This window comes from Pelobates fuscus, chromosome 9 (genome assembly GCF_036172605.1).
Source record: "Pelobates fuscus isolate aPelFus1 chromosome 9, aPelFus1.pri, whole genome shotgun sequence".
In the NCBI taxonomy this organism is placed as follows: domain Eukaryota; kingdom Metazoa; phylum Chordata; class Amphibia; order Anura; family Pelobatidae; genus Pelobates; species Pelobates fuscus.
This window is the reverse complement of record NC_086325.1, coordinates 123,742,923-123,763,027: the sequence shown is the minus strand read 5'-3', so window position 1 is coordinate 123,763,027 and position 20,105 is coordinate 123,742,923. Positions and strand designations below refer to the sequence as shown.

At 42.3% G+C, this 20,105-nt stretch overlaps 1 protein-coding gene across 3 annotated transcripts in view; it reads right to left on the bottom strand.

The window, feature by feature from the left end:
- NEK6 (NIMA related kinase 6) overlaps positions 1-20,105 on the bottom strand; it is a 407,500-nt gene that overhangs the window by 324,197 nt on the left and 63,198 nt on the right. The window contains exon 1 of one of the 3 annotated variants that reach the window (XM_063432356.1): positions 291-350. The exons of the other annotated variants lie outside the window; for them this stretch is intronic. Within the exon in view, the coding sequence (XP_063288426.1) occupies positions 291-332 (42 nt within the window). The 5' untranslated portion in view covers positions 333-350. Of the gene's footprint in view, positions 1-290; positions 351-20,105 lie in introns of those variants that run through there. 3 annotated transcript variants of the gene reach the window in all.

Sequence of the window (20,105 nt, the reverse complement as noted above, 5' to 3'; positions counted from 1 at the left end):
GTCCACTTCTCTGTGCTTGGCTTCCGTCAGTTTCTCCAGTATCAGTATATCTAACCCAAATCTAACCCTAATTTTAACACTAAATTTAACCCTAAATTTCAGACCCTAAGAACCTGAGGGAGAATGGGTTACGATGCCAGCCAATGCCACGCCAATTTCTGTACCAATCGGGAGTGCAAGGGCGTATGTGGAGCACAGGCCACAGCTGATATGCGTTAACAGATAGGACACAGCAGCACCGGACATGACAAGGGTCTTTTAGAAATGCAAAGTTGTTCACAGTCACTTACATATACCACTGCTGAGATAAACATACACGTGTGTGTAGACATATGGAAATTGATTCTCTCTTCAAGTCTATAATTATCACGTTATATATCCTATTGAGTGAGGCAAGGATTAAGGATGGATTGCTTTCCCAGAAACTGACACAAAAGGGTGCCAAAGCAAATCGAACTGTGTACACATCTTATTAAGAGTCACACACATCTCCTCCCAAAGATTCCCCGTAATCTCAGCAGTGCAAACAAATGCAGCCATGTGCATCAACATCCCTGGAAAATACAATAGAGTCACTTGCAGAAAGACAAGACCCAGTGTGTTTCAAGTCTAACAATGGCTCCGTTCCTGACAGACTTATTCCTGCCATGTCAACCCATTGTTGTTTATGCAGACTTTGCAGTGCCAGATTAATTTAACTGCATGAAAAAAAGCAAAACCCTATAATCCTTGCAAAATGAAAATAACAATAATGTTTACACTTTACCCATAAAAAAAGTATATACATTTATAAAGAATGTGTATAATGTTATAACAGACTGCAGTCAAGTAGTTGATTTTTGGTAAATTGTGGTGATTGCCGTCAACATGCACTAGCCCCACCAATGCTTCTCTATGGGAATACCCGCTAAACAGAATTTCCTGGCCATTCATTAATCAACCAGACTATAGGTATAAAAGGTCCCTCCTCCTTCCACCCCACAGTCTTTTTTTCTGTCCTTAGCAGGACAAACAGGAATTATACCTTTACATTTTTATTTTTGAGGCCACCTCCCCATGTTTACCATGGGTTCCTTCCAGATAAAGTTCAGCCTCTCTTTATCTGAAGAACTCAGTAATCAGCCTGCAAGAGCAGGACTAACTGAGTTAGGGTACATTTTAGTATATGTACCTCTTTAAATGGAAGGGCTGTATAATGATTAAATGATGTGGGGTCGGTGTATCCTTAAAAATTCCCCATTAAGCATCAATAACCCCCCCTCAGAATTGTGACAGAGGAGAAGCTGGGTAAGTGACCGAATTAATCTTACCCTAAATACAGGGATTTCTGTGTAGTATTTGGTCTGTTAACTTATTCTCCTGTCTCAGGCTGGTGCCTGGGATCAATATCTGGTGTGGCTTGTGTTCCCCTGGAGTAGTAAGTTGCTTCTATGGCAGCTCGCTCAGGGGAGCTAGATCTGCATCCACTTTCGGGTTCGGAAGCCTAGCGTCGGGAAATCTCTATTGCGCATGCGCGATCTGCCGGGGCTCTTAAAGCGCCAAAATTCAAAAAAACGGGAAAACATAAATAAGCGGTTTTTGATTGTTCCCAATGCCCTGGCTGATGTTTGGGAACTGTTTTGGTGTGTTTAAGGCTGCCCTAGACTGAATTCTGCTGAAGCAAGGTAAAAGATTCTTTTTTTTGAAAAAATAAGTTTTTTCTTTGGTGACTTAGTTGTCAAGTATATTAGGATAACAAAAAATATATATTTTTTTGTTAAATAGATGGCTTCTCACTCTGCCTCAAGATCTGTGTCTAGAAAACATAGGTGAGCCTCATATATATAAGTTATCCCGTATGGGAGGGGGTTAAAAGAGTGCCACTATGGGCCAAAAATATACGATTATAAATATGGCTCTTGTTTTTACAGCCCGAGCAATCCACAAGAGGATTCACCTAGAAAACATAGAGAGAAAACGAATAGGTGTGTGAACTGCAATCAAGTTGCACCTAGTGGACGTAACTTATGTATAGATTGTCTGACTGAAGCCGCTGAAGGAAGGGAGAGAAGAAAGTCTCCACAGACAGAATTGAAAAAAATGGATTGCAGAGGCGATCGCAGAAGGGTTTAAAACCACAAGCAAGATGTCCTCATCTAAACGCCTGAGAAGAGAAGAAATCTCCTCGGAGTCCAGTGATAATATGGAGATGGAGGATATGTCAGACGAAGAGGGTGAAGCCGATAATGCTTCAAGAAGTCTGGATTCTAGAGCAGTTGACAAATTGATCAACATAATCAGAGAGACCCTGAGATTCCCAGAGGAAGAAGCTGAAATAAAGGAATCTGATAGATATTTTGAGGACTTGAGAGCCAATAGACCTACTTTCCCGGTACACGCTACCATAAAAGAGATAATTTCTCAAGAATGGCAAAAACCAGAAAGAAAAGCAACACTGAAAAGTAAGGTATTCAGATTGTATCCTTACGCTAAGGAAGACTGCAAAACCTGGAATTCTGTTCCCAAGATTGATGCCACAGTCATTCATATGGCAAAAAAGACAGCCCTTCCTATTGACTCCATGGCTTATTTGAAAGAACCTATGGAGAAAAGGCTAGATGCCAGCCTGATAAAGTCGTACCTGGCTTTAGGATCAGCACTACATCCAGCAGTTGCATTAACAACGTTAACAAGAGCTTTTAAGGTATGGCTAGACAACTTAGAAGAAGATATCTCTAAAGGAGTTCGCAGAGAGCATCTACTGGAAGGAATGAGAGATATGAAGCTGGCAACTGAATTTTGCTCAGAAGCATCGCTGGATGTTACCAGAATGGTGGCAAAGAGCATGGGCCTCTCTGTAGCAGCAAGAAGAGCTTTATGGCTACATTCTTGGGGGGCAGACTACGCTTCAAAAGCATCCCTGTGCGCACTTCCTTTTCAAGGGGATCTCCTGTTTGGGAAGGTGTTGGATGAAGCGATACATAAGGCTGCAGATGGGAAGAAAGCTTTTCTCCCTCAAGTCAGAAAATACGGCTCTACAACATGGAAAGATAGGCGATATAAAGACCGGGCCTTTCGAGAAAGTAGAGCATATAAACCAGGGAAAGAATATTCCAGACCAAACTGGAGAAACACAGCAAAAATCTTCCAGAGGAAGGGGAACTAGACAAGGTAAAAATTTCTGAACGTGTGCCGGCCCAGCCAGGGATTACAGGGGAAGACTACATCTTTTCTATCCTGTCTGGGTCAGAAGTGTGACGGACGCCTGGGTCCTTTCAATATTGGAAAAAGGATACAGGTTAGAGTTCGAGACCATGCCAACAAAAAATGTCTTTACCCAGTCTCGGGTAGCAAAAGGAGAAAAGGAGAAAGCCATGAAAGATTGCATCTCAAAACTCCTAAAAGATCAAGTAATAGAATGCGTCCCAAAAAGAGAAAAGAAGAAGGGTCACTATTCTACTGTTTTTCTAGCCCCAAAACCTCAAAAGAAGTGGAGGCTTATCCTGGACTTAAAGAAGTTGAATTTAACACTAAAAAGAAGGGGTGGAAGGAGGAGAAGTCACTACCAGTTCCGGGGTCTCCCATTCGGATTAAGCCTGGCTCCGAGAACATTCTCAAAGGTGCTTATCGCATTAGTCGCAGTAATCAGGAAGAAAGGGATAGAGATATACCATTACTTGGATGATTTCCTGATTATAGGACCATCCATCCAGACGGTAGCACTCCACACCAAGTGGGTCGTGAATATACTCGTAGAACATGGGTGGAAACTAAACTTGGAGAAGAGTATGATGGTTCCCTCTCAGAAGATTATATTCCTGGGGGCTACCATAGATACAGTAATCGGGCAAGTGAATCTATCAGTGGAAAGAATGGAGAGGATTCAGACAAAGATAAGGAATCTTCACTACAAGAGTTGCATTACGGCACGGGAATTTATGAGCCTTATAGGTTCCCTTACATCAACTATAGGCCTGGTGAAATGGGCACAGTGGAAGATGCGCCCGATCCAGTCGCAGTTTCTGCAAGAGTTCATGATGCAAGAGGAAAACTGGGATCGAAACATTCCTATTTCTCGAAGAACATTAGACGACCTGACTTGGTGGGAGAATACCAAAAACCTTTCTGTGGGGTTTCCCCTGGAGGATCCAACTTGGATCACGGTAACGACAGACGCAAGTATATGTGGTTGGGGTGCACACTTAGAAAGGGATTGGATTCAAGGATCCTGGACTCAGAGAGAGAGCAAGCTGCACTCAAACCTAAGGGAACTGAGAGCAATTTTATATGCCCTGCAAGGGTTTCAACACGTAATATCGAAGTCTTGGGTGAAGGTCCAGACGGACAACAGAGCAGTGGCCTCATATGTAAACAGACAAGGCGGAACCAAAAGCAAGGCGCTGTTACGAGAAATAGCTCCATGGATGGAATTTGCTCAAGAAAAATTGCAGGGCCTGAAAGCAGTTTATCTACCTGGGAAAGAAAATGTTCTGGCAGACTATTTGAGCAGAACAAAAATTCTTTCGGGAGAATGGCAATTAAACCCAGAGGTTTTTCAACAGATAACATCAAGGTGGGGCACACCCCAGGTCGATTTGATGGCTTCGTATCGGAATGCTCAAGTCCCGAAGTTTTTTTCTCTGAAGGCAGAATATCAGTCAGCAGGACAAGATGCCTTTTCCCATCATTGGGACTTCGATCTGGGGTATGCATTCCCTCCCCTGCCTATGATTCACAGGTTGTTGAGGAAAATTCGGAAGGAAAAGAAGACCGTGATTGCTATACTTCCGAGTTGGCCGAGAAGACCATGGTTCCCCCTCTTGAACAAGATGTGCGTGGGTCCTCCATGGCCTCTTCCTCTAAGAATGGACCTGTTGATACAAGGTCCAGCGGTGCATCCCAATCCGAACCAATGGAACTTGGCGGCATGGCTCTTGAAAAGCAGAGACTTTTAGAGCAAGGAGTGCCAGAGCCTGTGGTGAACACTTTGCTGAAATCCAGAAAAAGTTCTACATCTGCATGTTACCACAGGATATGGGATGTGTTTCGTGAAAGGGCGAATAATAAGTCCAAGAATTTCCTACAGCCTTCGAATTTGGATGTGTTGGAGTTCCTCAACGAAGGTCTTGAAAAGGGCTTAAGCTTAAGCACTCTGAAGGTGCAGTCATCAGCCCTATCAGCCCTGTGTAACACCTCCTGGGCATTAGACCCCATCATTGCGAGGTTCTTTAAGGCAGCTATACGCATAAGACCTCCTTCTAGAAACTATGCTCCTCCTTGGGATCTTCCTTTGGTACTGGATGTGTTGTCAGAAACCCCCTTTGCTCCGTTGGATGAGTTGGGTATTATTAATCTGACGTACAAGACTTTGTTCTTGGTGGCAATCACGACAGCAAAAAGAATGTCGGAGATTCAAGCCTTCTCCAGTGATTCTGACCACGTTCAGGTCTTTCATGATAGAATTATCCTAAGACCTAATATGGAATTCCTACCAAAGGTGGTTTCTAGTTTTCATTTGGCTCAACAAGTGGTTCTACCTACCTTTTACCAGAACCCCTCTTCTGCGGAAGAAGCTAAGCTCCATCAGTTGGATGTGAGGGAGTGTGTCATGAAATATATTGAGGTCTCTAGCAAGTTTAGAAGATCGGAGCAATTGTTTATTATCCCGTCAGGATACAGACAAGGGGAGGCGGCATCAACAGCTACTTTAAGGCGTTGGGTTTCTAATACCATCATTATGGCATATAAACTAAAGAAAATATCTCCTCCGGAAAAGATAAAGACGCACTCTACGAGAGCATTGGCCACCTCCTGGGCTAATTGGGCAGAGGTTCCTTCTGATGACATATGCAGGGCAGCCACCTGGTCGTCACCGGTAACTTTCATCAAACATTACAAACTGGATGTGGTCCCTTCATCATCATCCTTCGGTAGAGGGGTTTTGTCCTCAGTGAATCTATCGTGAATAAATTCTCCTTTGCAGCATGATATTGCAGTTTCGTTTTTTATTTACCCTCCCTTGATTACGGAGCTTGGGTATTACCCATTAGTGCCTGAATGTCCAATGCTACATCTGAGTCCCGCTTACAGGAGATGAGGCAAAGCAGCGTGACCAATTTTGTGGTGAGTTGTTTGATCGACAAGTCTTCGTTCCTCGGCCAACCTTCAAGAAGTCGGAGAACGAGGTTCACATCCCATATCTCCGAGTATCGAGGTTGTGGTGGTCGTGCAAATTGTATGCCTCGTAGGAGTCGTCACACCATCGGGTGTTTCCCTGTTTGAATTCCATTCAAACCTACGTGGCCTGCCGAGATAGCTGATCTATATAGATTAATTGTACGGTATGCCAAACCGTGGTCGAACAGTGAAGTAAGGAAAGCCAGGACGTGACTCACAGTTGCAGATATGGGATCCACGTGTTGTTCCATGCACCAACCATACCATGCGTTCCAGGCATGTAAATATGATTTTCTTGTACCCGGGGCCCACGCTCCTGCCAGGAGGTCCAGAGTCGTTTGTGGAACATTTGGGATGTCGTTGAGTCCCCTGAAAGGAGCCATGCTACAAGCTTGAGGTGACCCTGCATTATGAGCGGGTGTGGGTTGCCATCTGGGTACAGGAGAATGCTGTCGCTCACCGGCAGTAATCTCGGCAGGTCTATGGACAGTTCCAAAAGTGTAGGGAACCAGGGTTGAGACGTCCAAAAGGGAGATACGAGGACTAGGGATGTCCGTTGTCGTCTGAGGTGTAGAAAGGTCCACGCGATGAGAGAAAATGGGGGAAACGCGTAATGTCTGGTGTTCGGCCACTGTTGTCGGAAAGCGTCCGCCGCCAGAGCCTCTGGATCTGGCCTCCAACTGAAAAACCTTGGTAATTGTGTGTTCAGCCGTGACGCGAACAGGTCGATGTCCAGCGGTCCCCACAGAGATTGCACGTGGCTGAATATGGTCGGGTTCAGCCGCCAGTCGCTGGCATCCCGTAGATGTCTGGAGTTCCAATCCGCTACTACATTGCTCATCCCCGGGATGTGTTCCGCTTGCACTGAAATGTTGCGGTCCAGGCAGAACTGCCAGAAATCCTTTGCCAATTCTGCAAGTATTGCTGACCTCGTGCCCCCGAGGTGATTGATATATCGGACTGCTGAAACGTTGTCCATGCGTAACAGGATGGAACAGTTGGTCGACACATTCAAAAGACTCCGTAATGCAAACGAACCTGCCAACAGTTCGAGGCCATTGATATGAAGTCCCTGTTCCTCCTTGGACCATCTTCCTCCGGTGGAGAAAGGTCCGCAGCGCGCGCCCCAGCCGCTCAAGCTTGCATCGGATTCCACTACGAGGTCCGGCGCTGTTCCGAAGATCGCGCGGCCATTCCAGGCTTCCATGTGTTGTAGCCACCACTTAATTTCGTCTTTGGCGGCACAGTCGAGAGGAACCGAGTCTGAGTATGAGTGCCCTGAACGAAGGTATTTTGCCTTTAATCGTTGAAGCGCTCTGTAGTGTAGCGGTCCGGGGAAAATTGCCTGGATCGATGCCGAGAGAAGGCCTACAATCCTGGCCAATTGTCTCAAAGTAAAGACAGGGCGTGTGAGCGTCCGTTTGAGCTCTTTTTTGATGGCCTTGACTTTGGTCGTTGGGAGTAGGAGCGTTCCGTTCACCGCATCTATGGTGAATCCCAGGAACTCTATAGTTTGCGAGGGTTCGATGATCGACTTCTCCCAGTTGATCAGAAAACCCAGATTTTCCAATAGATTTCTCGTCCAGTAGGAATGTACTTGCAGCAGAAACGAGTCTTGAGGATATCGTCCAGGTATATTATGAGCCGTACGCCCCTGCTGCGTAGGAGGGCGACCACTGGTTTCATGAGATTTGTGAAGCACCAGGGGGCCGACGAGAGGCCGAACGGCAGGCATCGGAATCGCCACATGGTTTCTTCCCAGCGGAATTGCAGGAAGTGATGGCCATAGGGACCGTGAGGTATGCGTCCTTCAAATCGAGTTTGACCATCCAGCCCCTTGTGAGGAGGAGGTCCCGGAGTGAGTGTATACCCTCCATCTTGAAGTGGTGGTACGTGACGAACAGGTTTAAAGGTCTCAAATTTATGACTGGGCGAACGCCCCCGCCTTTTTTGGGTACTAAAAATAGGTTGCTTAAGAAACCCGGTGTGCCAGGGGGAACAGTATAGATTGCCCCTTTGGAGGCTAAGGCTTGGACTTCCTGTGTTATCAATTCTCGGTCCCGCTTGGGGAACACCATTCTGTCGGGGGGTGCCACTTGGACCGGGTATTGTATGAAATCTATAGAATAACCCCGGGCCGTGTGAAGCACCCAGGCATCTGCAGTGATCATGTGCCATGCCTTGACAAATTTGCTCAGTCTGCCCCCCACCACAGTTAGTGTAGACATATGAGGAGGTAGGGCACTTACCATAAGGTCGTCGGCCATATGAAGAGCCTCTGGGTCCTCGAGTCTGCCACGGTCTGCCCCGAACCGGGAAGAATGGCCGTGTTTGGGTTCCGGGGGTGTGAATCTAGGATGCACGGAGCCACGAGAGCCCCGGTATGATCCCCGGGGCGACCGGCCGGGCAGACGGCCCTGATATCTGCCGGCCCCACCAAAAACCCTCTGATGGAACACTCTCTTCATACTGGCCTGAGCCTTATCCAGTGCTGTGAAGGTGCCCACATAGGTGCCTAGTTCCTTTACGAAATTATCCCCAAACAGAAGGGCTTTAGCCTGGGGACTTGGTTCTGAGATAGCCAGATTAACTAATTTAGGCTAAATTTTTATTAAAATCGCCTTGCGCCTTTCCGTGGCCACCGCCGTATTCGCGTTGCCCAGAAGACACACGGCACGCTGGATCCACCCCCTGAGGGTTTCCAGGTCCAGTGGTGTACCCCCTGCCAACGCGCCTTCTACCATATCAAACATCCTCGCGAGCTGTCCAAGGATGTCCAATACCTTGTCCTGGCAGTTCCGCCAGGCAAAGCCTAGGCCTTTCTTAGCCTTCCAGCCTGACTTGCCCAGAAATTCGGCGATTTTTGGATCCACGTCCGGGGTGGCGCATGCCATATCCGGGACCGTGGGGCGAGGGCACTCTGCCCGTAGTTTGTTTTGTGCCACCTTATCTAGTGGCTTTCTGATGCGGGCCGCTATATATTTAGCCACGTGGTCCAAGGGGTACCATTCAGAGGACCTCGGGTGTTGCAGGTTATCAGGGTCAAACAAAGGTTCGCCCTGAGGATCCAGTAAGGCGGAGCCGTCCGCTCCGTTCTTACGGTCCATGTCCGTGCCTGCGACAGAGCTATAGTCCCCCCATTGAACTTCGTTAGAGTCTTCACTATATTCCTCAGAGCCCTCCTCTCCAGACTCACTCTTTGCCTCCTCTAGCTCCGATTCAGAGTCGGAGGATTCCAATAGGGCCTTAGCCCTCTTCCACTTCCTCACCGATTTTGCCCAGTGGGGGGCTCTTCGTTGTGGTCCGACCACAGGTTCTGTGACAGGACGTACCCTGTCCGTCTTTAAAGTTTTGGAGGCTGACTCGTCCAAATGACGAGATTTTTTAGCGGCCTTACGCCCACTAGGGGCCGCCGGCTTATTCTCTGGGGGGCTAGCCACGGGGTTAGTTGGCAATTGTGTGGCTCTCATCGCCGTGGTAATAGAATTTAATAGAACAAACAAAACTATAACTGCCAGTAACAGAGTAAAGTTTTGTATTTATCTGAGGCTGCAGCAGCAAAAGAAAGAGGAGTGGCTTAGGGTCACATGGGACTTTGTTGTAATGGGGACACTCTGATTGGTTCATGTGTGGTATCTGAGTAACCCTTTAGAGGTTATGATATGATTGATGTGATTGAATAATTTTTCTTTTTCATGGAATATATGTACAATATTTATTTTGCTGCTGTAGAATAAAAGAAAGAGAAAAGCATAATAAGAGCCTCCGTGTCCTTTAATAAAATTCAATTTGCTGAAGCAAAAAATGCAGATTACAATAGAAATTGGCATATTCATAAATTAACCTTGATACACTCCCCAACAGTCAGACAGACAACCGGTCCGGTTATGTCCTGGTTGCACAGCTCAGTGGAACTAAACTTGAGAGACATGCAAATGCCCAGTCACCTGGCTACCAAATAATTCTCATTGAGCTGCATTGGAAAGTCTGTGATTGGATAGTCACAGACAATCTGGGCTGGGGAGTACTTGCAAAGGCAGCAGTCAAGAATCCTGCAACCTTTGCAAGATGGTTTTAGATATATAGTCAATGAGAAAATGCATAATGAAATGTTTTTATTGGGAATATATTTAATCACCAGTGATCTACTAAACCATTTTTGTTTCCTTTCCACACATCAAAATAAAATAAAATAAACAGCATTCAGTTCATTTAGTCTGAAATCTGCCAATTCTCTTTACCAGTTCTACACAAATTTTGAATTAGTGACTCATCCTGGGCTATTGTGTCACAAAGTATTTTACTAGCAAGGGAGGTAGCTCAGTGCGCAGCTAATCATGGTTTGGAAGCAGTCTCAAAAATGAGAATTGCAAGTTCATGTCTTGGCAACACAAGGCTACCAATGGCTTCTTGACAAGTTAATTTCCAATAACCACAGATTTCAAATGGCCAAAAGAGTTATTAAGGCTCAAGAACAACAAAAACAAGACAAAGTTAAAGCAAATGGCTCCTAAAGCAACCAGCAGCAAGGCAGGCACTCCTGTCTTGAAACTCACTGTAATCCATTTGTTTCTGAGGTCAGCACTTTATAGCTCATTGCTATGATAGCAGCCCTGTTCCCCTAGTAGTTAAACAAGACTAGAACATTTAATGTCTAGAAATAAAAGGATGAGCAAACCAATAAATAAGGTTTTATATAGTGCTGCAGAAAAAAAAAGTGCTAACTGACTGGTTCAAATATTGTGAAAAATAAAATGAAATGTGGAAATCCACACCTTTCTATCCTGCAGCTGGGAGCCTCCATTTTAGCTCCCTATCAATCAATGTTATACGTTCTGTCCTTGAACCTGGCAATCAGGATAGAGAATGCACAAACAGAAGAGGAAACATTAAAAAAGGTTTCTATTTCTTCTCTTCACGTGCAATGTTTGTCAGGCTTTGCCTTTTCAGTATCTGATAATGATGTCAGGCATACCAAGTCTCCCGGGAGACTCCCGCATATTTAATGAGGTTCCCGGACACCCGCATTCCATGTGTAATATCGCGGAAATCACACACAAAATTTGACATCCAATCAATGCATCTCAGATTGTGTGTTTAATTTTCAGGATATTACACATGTTAAATTCCCTCAATAACTGCCCCTCTTCCCCCCTACTCATTACCCACCTGATGGGTATTGTTCTTGAACAGGGGCCCAGTCGGGTACTCGGTCCTTTAACCCCTTAAGAGCCTAACCCGCCCCTGCAGTATCTGCCAGCTTGGAGGAAGTGGTATGCTGTAATTTCCTCCCAACTAAAAAAAAAAAAAAAAAAAAATAGCTGCGCGGGAGAGAGGAGGAGGAAGAAGAAGAAGCTGTAGGCAGCACCAGAGCAGGCAGTATGGTGCTGCTGCATGTTCACTTCCATCAGCCTCAGCCCAGACACCAAAAGGTAAGCTTACAGGTGGCTGCAGTGTATGTCAGATTGTGTGTCTGTGTGTGTATGTGCTAGTGTGTGTATCTGAGTGTCTTTGCCAGTGTATCTGTTTGTATGTGTCAAAATGTATATCTATGTATGTATGTGCCAGTGTGTGTATCTCTGTGTATGTGCCAGTTTGGCTGAGTGTGAGTATCAGAGTGTGAGTGTGTGTGCCAGTGTGGGTATGCATGTGTGTGTGTGTGCCAGTGTGGGTATATGTATGAATTTGTGTTTATGTGCCAGAGTGAGTATCAGAATGTGTGTATCTGTGTGTTTGCCAGTGTGGGTATCTGTGTGTATGTGTCAAAATGTATATCTATGTATCTATGTATGTGCCAGTGTGTATTTGTGTGTATGTGCCAGTTTGACTGAGTGTGTGTGCCAGTGTGGGTATATGTATGAATTTGTGTTTATGTTCCAGTGTGAGTATCAGAGTGTGTGTATCTCTGTGTTTGCCAGTGTGGGTATCTGTGTGTATGTTCCAGTGTATCAGAGTGTGTGTGTATGTGCCAGTGTGGGTATCTGTGTGTATGTGTGTGTGTGCGCGCGCGCCAGTGTGGGTATCTGTGTGTGTGTGTGTGTATGTGCCAGTGTGAATATCAGAGTGTGTGTGTGTGTGCCAGTGTGGGCATATATGTGTGTGTGTGTGTGTGTGTATGTGCCAGTGTGGGTATCTGAGTGTGTATGTCAAGGTGTGTGCATGTGTAAGTGTGGGTAAATAGTTGTAATATGTTGTGTGTAACTGGGTGGGGGGGACCTCGTGTTGGGGCGCGCAGCCACCTCCCTGAAATGAGTTTTTGCATGTTGGGATGTCTGTGATGTGATCTGCTAAATTATTTGTATACATTTAAAAGAAAACAGAGCATCTCATGAAAAAAGGTGAACACAAATTAAAGGTGATTTTCAGTATTTTTTCTATGGTGTAAATTCCAGAGACGTGACAGTTCCTCTTTAACATGCATTCACAACGCAGATAAGATACAGCCAGTCCTGTGTTAAAAACAATATCCAATTTTAAATTTTAAGGTAATTTAAGCATAAACACTTATAAAGTTGCTGAAAGAAGTGTGGATTTTTAAACTGAAAAATGGTTTTCCTCCAGTTCAGTTCACCAGATTTCAAACCTTTTCCAGATGGAAGAAGATCATTATAAAACGTTAGCTACTTTCCTGGTCAAAATTCAAAAGCTATTACACTACTTTTAGCATAATACATAAAGTAATGAAGAAATTAGATCTGGAAAAGGGACCCCTTTCCATGTGTTTTATTAAAGATTTGAAGGAACATTCCCTCAACCAATTGTTGAAATAACTGAGATCAATTTAGTGTTAGGAATACAGCTTTGAGGTTAAGAGTTAGAAAAGTGTTTTATGTGATTTATAAAGTCTTTTCAGCATTTTGATTTTACTAAAATAGTTATTTATTAAAGTCCGAAATGCCTCTACCGAAAAAGGCAAAACCATTTGCAGCTGTAGGGGACCATTTGGAATTAAAAAACCAGACATTGTTCACACTATTTAACAATGTCCAAATTTTGCTGAGCAGACTTAACTAACCCCACTCTTCAGGACACATACAATCATTCGGGATCTACAACCTATGCTCACCGAGGATCAGGTACTGAAAGTCATCTTCAGTGAAACCCCTATACTGATCAGTAAGAAACTGCACATTGAGAGGTTTAACACAGAGAATGGATCAGCACCCTGCAATACACCACGCTGCACACAGTGTCAATATATCAGAACAAATAACATAACCACTCACAATAGTAAAACACATAACATCAATGGATCATTCTGCTTTACATCAAGGAAGGTTGTATACATAATTGAATGCAAGAAATGTGACCAGGTATATTACACTGGTGAAACCATCCAACATTGAAATAAAAAGAATTAACACACACACACACACACAAATACCCTAGGCCTAGAACACACATTGGAGAAGAACATTACTACACGTCAGCTGGAAACCACACACAGAAAGACCATTCCATTCAGGGCTTTAAAATCAAAATACACAAAGCGAACTTAAAAATTACAAAAGAGAGAAAAGCATGAGTCCAGAATGATCATATTCTTCAACACGAAAGATAATGAACTAAATGTGGCCTAGGGCTTCTTAACACACAACATATATTTTAAATAAGTACTTTGCTCCTTCTCATCGAGCCTTTTACACTACAACCATAATGTCAATGTATGGGTATATATACACAACACAAAGTCTTGTACATTAGTTTATCGCTCTTCCCATCCTTAACTTGCCATTCGCTTCATTTAACTTGCTTTATTTTTTTTGCTACTTTAAGCTCTGCACTGTAGTCAAAAATGCTTTAGACTTAATAAATTCAAAACATTGTCACAAAAAAATTATGTTAGTTCAATAATAAAGGTATTACAAGAAACTGCTATATTTCATTATTTTGCATGACTACAAATATCATCACTACAAAAAAGTATGTACAAGGAAGCCTATCTACCAGACAGCCACTAGCGGCACTTCCTGCAGTTTCACAGAGTTTAACTTCAAGAAACAACACTGGACATCCTCACACTCTGCATGAGGGAATACAGCATCTTTTAAATCGCTATTGGAAAGCATGGAGTCAATACATTTCTATGGGGAAGGCCTAATGTGCACATGGCACTTACTGCACATGCGCATTAGGTTCCCCCTATTTGCTGATGTTGGAGGAGGAGGACCTAGACCCAGTATCCAGGGACCTTTGTGCTGGAATCAAGTAAGTGTTTAACATGGCTTTCATGGCTATGAGTGGTTGGTGGGTGAGGGCAGCGGGTCTGCAGAGGCAGAGGGACACTTTAATGTTAGGACATTCTGTATTCCTAACACTACAGTGTTCTTTTAATGTTACATAACATACATTACTTTACCAAGTCCTGTAGATTCTCTCTTAACCCCTTCCAGACCTCGGACGTGCAAGGTACATCCAACATAAAACGGCAGCTAAAAATTACCCGGGTAATCACCTTGACCGACAATCTGTGGTGATCCCTGTCCAGGGGGACTGCCGAGATCCCAGCAGTCCCCCTGCTGCAGCTCCGTCCTTTCCGGCCCTCCAGGGCCATGTGATGACCATGATCACATGGCCGCAATGGAAGTCTATGGAGCTGCCAGCAGGGGGACTGTCTGAGCAATCAGGCTATCCCCCAATCACCTAAAATATAAAAAAAATAAAAATTATACATATATAATGCATATATACAGGATTGCATTATACGTGTACTTTGAGATATATACACATATCTCAAAATACACTTAATGTAATCATAAATATGTATAATATAATATAAAATGCTTTAATTATAATATACATATATAGGAAATAAAAACGCGTGTGTGTATACATATATATATACACACACTATATATATATATATATATATATATATACACACACACACACAGACACGTATTATATGTGATATATATATATATATATATACACACACACACACGTTTTATATATAATATATATATAATTATAATATAAATTGAAAATCAATTTTATATATATATATATATATATATATATATATATATATATATATATATATATGCGCACATACACATTCTACATTCTATATGTAGAGTAATGTCTCATGAGTACAACAGTATCCCTCAAGTACTGTTTCTATTTTTGTAAATTACTATTTGCCAGATTGGCTATGTTGCCTTTGAGACGTTATGGCAGCCCAGAAATGAAAATTAACCCTACCATAACATACCATTTTAAAACGTAGACAGCCCAGGGTATTCAAAATGGGGTATGTCCAGTCTTTTGTAGTAGCCACTTAGTCACGAACATTGGTCAAAGTTAGCATTTATATTTGTTTGTGTGTGAAAAATGCAAAAAACTAATATGAACACTAACTTTGGCCAGTGTTTATGATTAAGTGGCTACTAGAAAAAACTGGACATACTCGATTTGCAATTCCTTGGGTTGTCTACTTTTGCAAAAGGTATGGTATCATGGGGGTAATTCTTATTCCTGGGCTACCATACGGTCTCAAAGGAAACGTAACCAAACTGGCAAATTTCAATGAAAAATTTTTAAATGGACAAGCCTTGTATTTGACCCTGTAACTTTCAAAAGCACTATAAAACTAGTACATGGGGGGTACTGTTATACTCTGGAGACTTCGCTGAACTCAAAACAGTAAAACGTATCACAACAATGATATTGTCAGTGAAAGTGCCGTTTGTGTGAAAAATGCAAATAACTTTACTTTCACTGACAATATCATCGCTTTGATATGTTTTATGGTTTTTAAACACTCATATTTGTGTTCAGCGAAGTCTCCCGAGTAAAACAGTACCCCCCATGTACAGGTTTTAGGGTGTCTTGGAAAGAGACAGAGTCAATATAGGGCTTGCCCATTTCAGTTTGCCAGATTGGTTTGCTGGATCTAGGTTGTCTTTTGAGACCATATGGTAGCCCAGGAATCTGAATTAACCCCATCATGGCATACCATTTGCAAACGTAGACAACCCAGTGTATTCAAAATGGGGTATTGTCCAGTCTTTTGTAGTAGCCACTTAGTCACGAACGCTGGCCAAAGTTAGTGTTTTTGTTTTTTGCATTTTTTTTTAAAACAAAAACTGCACTTTCACTGACGATATTGTTGTGATACATTTTACTGTTTTGAAACACTCAAATTTGTGTTCAGCAAAGTCTCCTGAGTATAACAGTACCCCTCCCCCTGTACTGGTTTTATAGTGTTTTTGGAAGTTACAGGGTAAAATATAAGGATTGCCCGTTTCTTTTTTTTCATTGAAATTTGCCAAATTGGTTATGTTGCCATTAAGACGGTATGGTAGCCCAGGAATAAGAATTACCCCCATGATGGTATACCATTTGCAAAAGTAGACAACCCAAGGTATTGCAAACAGGGTATGTCCAGTTTTTTCTAGTAGCCACTTAGTCACAAACACTGACCAAAGACCTTATTTGGTGGGTGTGCATACCAGTTTTCCAACTTTGAATTTTCACAGATGGTCATCATGCACCCATGTCCTAGTTGGGACATTTTTGAAGCTGGCCAATGTAATTTAACCCATCAAACCATATATTTTTTTTTTTTAATGTGGCCCCCAGAGAACCAGACACCTATACATGGGTGGTATCACTGTACTCAGGAGATGTTGCTGAACACATATCAGGGTGTTCTTTGGCAGTAACCCTTAAAGTTCTCAGTACATGTATTCTTCAATTGCAACGTGTGTCAAAAAAATCACCATTTTTTTTTTTAATTTGGCATAGTTTGGTGGTAAAATGGTTGCATAAAAAAGCATGTAAGAATCAAAATACCCCAAATTTAATACTTTAGGTTGTTTTCTTTTATAAAATATATACATGCGAAGGGTTATTCAGATATTCCTGACAGATATCAGTGTTACAATGTAACGTGTTAATTTTGAGAAGAAAAAAAAAATGGTTTGGAAATAGCAAAGTGCTACTTGCACTTATTGCCCTATAACTTGCACACACAAAAAAGCTAAGAACATTGGGTATTTCTAAGCTCAGGACAAAATTTAGAAACCTTTTAGCACGGGTGTTTTTGACGGTTGTAGATGTGGAGCAGATTTTGGGGGTCAAAGTTAGAAAAAGTTGTTTGTTTGTTTTTTCATAATATTTTATAATTATTTTTTTGTAGCAAATTATATGATATGATGCAAATAATGGTATCTTTAGAAAGACCATTTAATGGCGAGAAGAACAGTATACAATATGTGTGAGTACAGTAAATGAGTAAGAGGTAAATTATAGCTGAACACAAATACCGCAGAAATGTAAAAACAGCCCTGGTCTCAAACAGTATGAAAGCTGAAAAGTGGTCTGGTCACTAAGGGGTTAAAAACAAAGCCCAAATCTGCCCCTTTCTTACGCAAGATGCTACTAAGGAGCTTGTCCATGCTCTAGTAATTTCTCACATGGATTATTATAACCCTCTCCTACTTGGTATTGCCCCGCTACAGTCTGTAATGAATGCTGCCGCCAGACTGATTTTCCTTTCTAGTCGGTCCCCTCACACCTCACCCCTTTATTACTCCTTACATTGGCTTCCTGTATCCTATAGAAGTTAATTCAAAGTGTTAACCCATACCTGTAAAGCATTGACCAATTCTAGCACCTCTTATATCTCTTCACAGATCCATAGGTATGCCCCTTCTCGGTCTCTCAGCTCTGCCCGGGACCTTCTCCTGTCCGCTGCTCTCCTACCGCCATCAGACACTCCCCTAGTATTCAATTGTTTAAGAAGTGCCTTAAAAAACATTTCTTTAGGAAAGCTTATGGCCTCCCAGAGTAACATATACCTCACAAACCTGTTTCTTGCTCTCTCCTAAAGGGCAGCACTCTACTCTCTCCTCCAGCTCTGCTTCACTCCCACCTCATTTGATTGCTATTTCCTGTTCTATTGTGTTTAATACCCCACCTCCAATAAACTGTAAGCTCGTTTGAGCAGGGTCCTCTTCAACCTATAGTTCCTGTAAGTTTTCTTGTAATTGTTCTATTTATATTTAAATCCCCTCTCTTATAATATTGTAAAGTGCTACGGAATCTGTTGGCGCTATATAAATGGCAATAATAATAATAATAATAATAATAATAATAATAATAATAACGTAGCAGAAAAATTAAAACATCTACTATTTTAGCTCACCTGCAATTCTGTACAGGTGGTAGAGGTGACCAGAGAGGTATGGAGGGAAGCAGCCTAACACATTTGTAACCAACTCTCATATAAGTGCATGTTAGAAGTTTATTTGAGCTATTTATGTTTGTAAGTGTGTAATTTTCAATATTACACAGTTAATCAAAATTTATGTTAACAAGGCTGGACAATACTGTATGTAGTCAATGTTAACTGATCTCTAGTGACAAAACGGGGAACTTTTTTTTTGCCTAAATTATTGCTGAAATGCCAAAATCATTCCCTGCTGAATGTAAAAATAAATATTCCATGGTAACACTTGACTCTACTTGACTTAAATAAAGCAAAGAGGCTTAACAATAATTGAATCTTTTGGTTGGTTATAGTTACATAGTTAGATAGCTGAAAAGATAGCTGAAAAGAGACTTGCGTCCATCAAGTTCAGCCTTCCTGCACAAGTAACTACATTTTGAGAAATAATAACACAGAAGACGAGAGATAATGCACGCTTAGATGTTTGCCAAATAGATGTGAAAAACATTGCTATGCTATGCATTCAGGGTCTATCAAACAGTAACAGTTAACATCCAAAGCACACATAACATTTTGTATAAAAATGTGATCAACTTCCCTACACTTGTATCACCTCTGCCACTGTTGGGGGATCGGCTGACTAGGTACCTAAAACCACAACTGGAGCTCGTTGTTACTCTATGGAGATACCGAGCAATGGGCCATGCCTGATAAGAGACTCCTAATTCATTTTTGAATTAGAGTATAATACGTTTTGTTTGTTTATATGCTTATAATTTTACCTAGCTTCCTTGCCAAACATTGCTACATAAGAGATTGGACCTAGCATGCTGTGCAGTTTTCTACCTCTTGGTCCAGACCCCAGTGGTATAAGTAGTGTGCTTTACTGCCGGAAAGCAGCATGTTATTACTCCCATTATTACTTTAAGCAACATTCTAGGCTCAATGCTGCTTTTACCCATACTTGCCCACTAAGTGCACTGTAATTACTACTCACAGTACGTAGAGCAGACATATCACAAAGTGCACCCCTCAACTCAATCGGTACTGTGTAAACACTATGCCTCAATTTTACTATATAAATTGCGATGTCTTACCTCTTTAGTGTAAACTTCACCAAATTATATAGCTTGTTGTTACTAGTTAGAATAGCATGTTTACTATACATAGAAAACGAGACAGATACGCCAGGAGTATACTGATCAACTGTATGATTAACCTATTGTCCTAAGCACTAACTCCTCTATTTTTTGTTTACATTCTGTACCGCATAACTCAATGTCTCAGTAAAAGAAAGATTTACAAAAAAAAGAAAATGATCAATATATAGTTTAACAACATGACGATGACATTTCAGAGTACTTTACGGCATTTGTCACAGTACCATAGCTTGACTTTTGTGTAGGCAGTATGTGTGGGATCAGAAGTGGGTTTCACAAATCACTGAAGTTAAAGCAGCTCTGTCACCCTACCACCTTAGAAAATTTGTATTTCATACAGATAAAAATCTTTATGAAATGCTCACACTGACTGTGTTGGAATTTCAATAAAATTCAACCTCAGTCGAAAGATATACTAAGACAAAGTAGGAACTACTTTGACTTGGTATTAATAGTAAGCTTGACAAAAGATGGAGCTGAAGCACCAAGAGGAAGGAAGACCATGGTGGCAATTTCAAGGGACAGCTTCAAGCAAACATACCTCACCTTCCCCTGCACCCTGCAGCAAAGTAACCTTTAGTGGTCTTTGCATGCATGAAAACTATAAGCAGCTA